This window comes from Ochlerotatus camptorhynchus, unplaced genomic scaffold, assembly GCF_037179485.1.
Source record: "Ochlerotatus camptorhynchus isolate MF236.1 unplaced genomic scaffold, CSIRO-AGI_Acam_v1.1 ptg000503l, whole genome shotgun sequence".
Taxonomy (NCBI): domain Eukaryota; kingdom Metazoa; phylum Arthropoda; class Insecta; order Diptera; family Culicidae; genus Ochlerotatus; species Ochlerotatus camptorhynchus.
Window position 1 is genome coordinate 7,022,501 of NW_027040988.1, and position 6,093 is coordinate 7,028,593.

Here is a 6,093-nt window from a genome sequence, read left to right on the forward strand (position 1 = left end):
AATATTTTATCCTAAACATTCTACTAGGTGACCGTGTTGCTAAAATTCTCCTATTCCAGATCGGTCTGCTGACCAACCGAATGTTCCTGCTGGCGGTGGCCTTCTCGCTGCTCGGTCAGTTGCTGGTGATTTACTTCCCACCGCTGCAGATGGTATTCCAAACCGAGGCGTTGTCGGCGATGGATCTCGTATTTCTCGTGTCGCTCACGTCCAGCGTGTTCATCGTGTCCGAGCTGAAAAAGTGGTTCGAGCGCACAATGGAACGGCGAATGTACCGGAAGCGCACCGAGCTGGACTTTGTATGACAAACAGCTCACGCTGGAAGATTGCATAAGGATTAAGCTAAGCTGAACAACAGATAAGATGGAAGAAATGAAATGAAAAACTACCGACATCCGGCACACATTTCAACACAAGTAAACACTGTAAGAGACTTATTTAAGCTTAACGTTCGAACCGGTGGGAGAAAGAGCGAGAAAGAGAGAGAGAGAGAGAGAAAGAGAGAAAGGTATGAATCTGACAACATGAGACATGGATTGGATCGACTAATTGCGTTTTTCTCACAATTTTACTTTTCGGACCCAGCAACCGCAAAAATCAATATCTTAAATTAAAATTATTCACGCTATCAAGCGAAACACATTCGACAGACGGCAAGCTAAAAGTATACTGAAACGATATTCATTTCTATTCCGATAAAATCGATACAAATCCATCCGGGGTACAGAAGATACGGTTTTCATTTTTTTTTACTTATTTACAAGATTAGTTTAGCTTTTTTTAGCGTTATTTATAAAGCATAATTGTAGATATTTTCTTACGAGCAAGCAAGAATGTCATTGGTCTATCTCATCGAAAGTTTAGGTTAATTTATATACATCCGGAACCCATTTCCTGCCCATTGATAGCTGAATCTAATAGGAAGATTATTAAACACAAGTGAAGACAAAAGTAAGTTTTTCAGTTGTTTTTTGTTTTGTCTCTATTTTTTTATTTATGTTATTTGAAAGAACTAATGTTTTGAAAAAAAAAACTCCTTCGTTGTTATGTTTTCTTCGGTGCCTTCTTAGCTGATTTGTTGTGTTTGTAGTATTTTTTTTTTGTTCTTCATTATTATTAAATTGTGGATATCTAGTGGAATTCAGATGATGATACGCTGTTTAGCACCTGCTTAAATAGAACATAAATAATATTTTCCTAGCAAATTTTATGAATTCGTTACCCCGTGGACTCAAGGTAAATTGAACACTTTTTAGTTTGAACCCCGCTAACATCATTTAGCACATGGAATGGAGAAAAGCGAAATGGAACGATGCGAAACGGAACGCAGAATCAAGCGAAACTTGTTTTTCTGATGGTCTTAGAAGTTCAAATAAAAAATGAACCCCGTTGATATGCGCGCTAGATGGATGCTGAGTGGTCAAGAGCTCACGGTCTGCTGGTGTTAATGAGTTATTTGTCGTTAATGTTCATGAAAAGTTCACTATTTTCCATAAAAAGTGCCAAAACAAAAATGTTTACAGGCGGATTTGGAAAGATTTGGACCTGTTTCATACGACCAAATGGTGTATGCTGGTCACAAATGCCTGGCCAAATTGATTTCCTATGCAAGTGAATTTTGCGAATGAACACGAAGAGAGAGGAATGATTATAGCAAAAATAATTTTAGTAAACAAACTAACACTTCTTCCTTCATTGGCACATTTGTATTATGTGCCTAGCACGAAGTGTCGTTCAGTGGTGACGGTAAGCTCCAACTCGGATTATCTTTTAATACCGTCCCTGTATGGATGTTCTGCAGAATGCTTGCTTAGAGTCGGGTTGATCAACTCTGATGTCGACAGCTAAGCAGCCGGACATTCTTGATCGGGATTTAATCCAAGGGTAATACTGGTTGGAGCTTACAACCATGTAGGGAACCGGGAAAACCAGGAAATAGCCGGGAATTTCGATGACAAATTGGGAAAACATATACTTTGTTCTGTCAACGAAAAAATATGATTTTGGACCTTGAAAAAAAAACAAGACCATTGGACTGAATTAGATATTCAAAATACAGTCACTACGAAGAATTATTATGAGAATTTTAGAATTTTCTTAGAAAGCAATTTTGAGCAAATTTTACAGTGAATTCTAAAGATAACACCCTGGCATTTCAGAAAAAAAATCGTTGGGAGTTTTGAGATGAACTCCAAGTCAACTGTATAGGGCCACCCACATTAGATTCGTTTGCGTTGCGTTGACGTAAATTTGACAGTAAGACAATAGATTTAACTGTCCAATCCGGATCTAATGTGCGTGGGCCTTATGAGTTCAACCCAGCCCTGTGGAAAATTCTACGACAATTGTGAAGAGGAATCCGTGTAAAATGCCAAGGGAATTGTATTTTAGGCAGGTTTAGGTAGTGAACCGAGGCCTTCGCGCGATAAATTTTGTCACGGTTCTCTGAAATTCTCTAGACAGGTACTGAAGCTGTCTATAATAACACTAAATTAACTGTTTATTCGACTGCTAACTGTTCAAGCAAAGGCGAATCAATATTAGAACTATTTTACAAATCAACACTAAATCCTATTCGCTTATTTTTGCTGAGTTGTTTTCACAGCTGTAAAATTCAGTAAACTAAAATAAAAAAAAAACGATAGTTTTCTCTACAGTTATACAGATTGTGTTCTTTTAAAATTATTTAATGATAGAAAATAAAACATGTTAATATTGTTCGTTTCAATACGTGTGACGATTATTTTCGATTTACTGATTTTTTCAGTTGTTTGAAAACCCAGTAAAAAATTACCGACCCTCGTAAAATAATCTCTATGAAAAACCGTTCACGAGAACGGTGGTTTACGAATCCACGCGGTTCTCCAAGGTTCTTCACGGTTTAGGTTAAATGTTCTAATTTATTCGTCACGCTGGTTATTAAACAATTATCAGTCGAACAAAACATCGGATTTACGAAGACAAATCACAACATTTATGTGAACCGCAACAGGTCCTGTCCAATGCAGCCTCGGTTCAGTACCCCCGTGCAGGTGTATGTGAAGAGTGGTCCAGTACAATCTCAAATCGATGAAAGCATTCGATACATTTTATGGAATGCAAAAACTACAAAAATCGCGTGTTTCCAAAAACGAGAAGACACCGCATTTGTCTAAATTCACAAATGTTAAACATGGTAAGCGCCAGGTAATCAGTTAGAGCAGTAATCGGGATGTTATTATGATTGATAGCGATGTGTGAAGAAAACTGCAACCATCTAGACACTATGATATGAGAAGAGGTCCTTGGTATGGCAATTTTCTCACCCTTAGAGGTTCTTTTCTGACTATTTCTGAACTCAACGCTACGGTCAGAAATTCACCCAGTTATCCCACATCTTACATATGAAACACTTGTCTTTAATCCAATTACATTGTTTCTTCTTTGAGCACATTTTGAGAGCCAGCTCCGCAAAAAATTCGCTGCTGGATTCCTGCGGTGGGAAACCGTAAAAGGAGCGTTTTCACCTCCAAAATTCTGCAAGTTAATTCCATCTCTATTGCAATAGCAGCAACATCACAATACTAAAACTTCACTGATAAGCTAATTTTCCGAGATAATCAGGTTTACAATGAACACCTAGAATACTCAATAAAAGTACTCTATGCTGTCAAGGCAATACTTGTCTACGAATTTTTGAATCATTATTCCATCATAAAAGTGCTTCTTCAAGCAATCGAAACAAAATTCATACAAGCAAGACCATTATCGAAGACATCATATGAAGAAGACTGGCAACTTTTCCATGATCCAAGCGACTGATACAGTAGCGCTGCATTTGAGCGAAGGTGGAAGCAACGCATAGACAAATTAGCAAATAAACAAACCTTTTTTCTGAGGATGTAATCTTTGCTATCAAATTCGTTTGAAGCAATCACCTTTGAGCGGCAGATGACGCGATTGCCAGTCTTCTTGATATGTTGTCTTCGCCATTATCCTAAATTCTCGTTTCGTTTATTCTCTGAACTAATCAGGCTGTTAGGAACACAATAAGGAACTAGAACTACAAGTATTCAGAACATAATCATTCTCTTCTCTAAAACTCTATACCATCTACCCGAAAGTTAAATTGTCTCAGACGCAATTAGGTGTAACAACATCTATTAAGAGACGTACATACCCATTTGGAGGTTAAATTTTGCCAGTGTTGGCAAAATCAGAAATCAATTGATATTTTTCCGGACTCATGCGCTCGCAATATCACGCGTGATATTGGAACAACATATCATGCTTGATATTGATTTTACAAGCACCTTTGATATTGCGAGACTATTCACAACGTGCAAAAATCAAGCTGAGAGTTGACTCGACACAAAAATGATTCCATTGCACATCGTTTTCATAGTTTGCTATCTCTTTTTAATCTATACCGATGGCAGACGCGAAGGGACTGCTGCAAGCCGTTATGGAAGTTTCGGTTGCATTCGGGTTAAAGCAAAAATCATTAAACTCAATCTCACCACAGTTTGGTGAGATTTGCAGTTGGTGAGTTTTGTTAGCTTGATATTCTGAGCTGCGATATCACAGCTTGCAAAATCAACCGCAGTTGTTTGCTTGTTGATTTTTGTCTACCAAAATCAAGCGTGATCTTGCGCGTTGGTGAGATTTGATTTTTTGATATTTTCTCAACACTGAATTTTGCAACAACTAACAACGTCTAGAGTCTACGGAAATGGATTTTTATCAATCCTCAGGATCTGAATTAATACTAGTCCCAACATCATCGAAATAACCATTTTATAAGAGTTATTTTTGCTCAACTTGCAGAAGATTGCAACTCTGTTTAAAATTTGGAATTAACAACCATACTCAAACTACACCAAGTAAATAAGTTGTTTGAAACTTGAAGTCAGTCATACTTTTTAATAAGTTTCTGTGGCTAAGAAATATTTCATTGAATTTAAATAAAATTCCCTGAGATTACCTGATTTTCCAGGTCTAAAAATGAATTCCCTGGTTGTTCAGGTTTTCTGCTTTGATCGATTATCTTCAACGATTTTCTCTTTCTTCAATATCTCATCTGCAAAAACATTCTTTGATGTGTTTGATGTTCAGGATGCTAGATGGGAACCTCCTTTATCGAACTATGTGGCACGACATCTGTTTGTGTAGCCGTCGGTGAAGAGAATCTATCAAAGCAGATAGGACCATTTGAAAGGTTCATCTAGAATTCCATCCCCTCGTCAATCAACAAGCATATTGGTATGCCTCTCAACTGATTCTGCAGACCTTTAGTTAAAATTCAATTCCATTTCAGGAGTACCAATTCTGTGTCGGCGAGAGGTCTGTACCAAGATGCTCTTCAGTGGACAACATAATGGAACAACCAACAATCAATACGAAACTAATAATTTTAAAATGGCTCACTACTTGACTAGCCTATTGGTCCCAAGCAAATCGATTAACGTACCCCATTCTAGTGGAAATTCTAGTACTACACAATGTTTGTTTTGATTCGTTAAGAAAGTTTGACAGATAAAATGAGGGGTTAGTGGATTTTCCTATGTTTCGAGGGGTGAATCGATTAGCTTGGGACCGAAGATAGTACCAGAGCTGAGCCAAAAAGTTGAGCACGTTTCTTCGGGACCTACTAGTCTTAGAGTTACCTCTTAGGAACAACTTTGCATTGTCATTATACTATAGGGTGTCCCAGAAAGTATAAGCACAGTTTATTATTAGAATAAAACAACATTATTTTTAATGAACCAGGGGGTAAGTCACTCTGCCACCTTGTGTCTGTGCTTATTGTGTTTCATGTGTGTTTTTGGGTGTCGCAAGGTGTTTCTGGGTTAATTACTTGATTAACAACTCGATTAACTAAACATGATATAACCGATTACACATATTTTACTGGTCGGTTTGTTAATTGATTAATCGATAATACGAATGAAAATCGGACATCGCTAGATTAAAGAGCTTGAATTTATAAAGAGACGACATGTCAAAATTGGAACAATCGATTATCTGTCAAAGTCATATGAAAAGTCATTCCAATCGAGCAGAAGACCTGTCAAATGGATAAGATGTCGCCTCTTTATAAATTCAGGATCTTTA

At 37.4% G+C, this 6,093-nt stretch overlaps 1 protein-coding gene across 5 annotated transcripts in view; it reads left to right on the plus strand.

Moving 5' to 3' along the window:
- SPoCk (secretory pathway calcium atpase) overlaps positions 1 to 477 on the plus strand; it is a 183,828-nt gene extending 183,351 nt beyond the window's left edge. For all 5 annotated transcript variants that reach the window (XM_065235735.1, XM_065235734.1, XM_065235730.1 and 2 more), the window contains exon 9: positions 60 to 477. In XM_065235735.1, coding sequence (XP_065091807.1) covers positions 60 to 305 — 246 coding nt within the window. In that variant the 3' untranslated portion in view covers positions 306 to 477. The remainder of the gene's footprint in view (positions 1 to 59) is intronic.
- Positions 478 to 6,093: the final 5,616 nt, after the last annotated feature.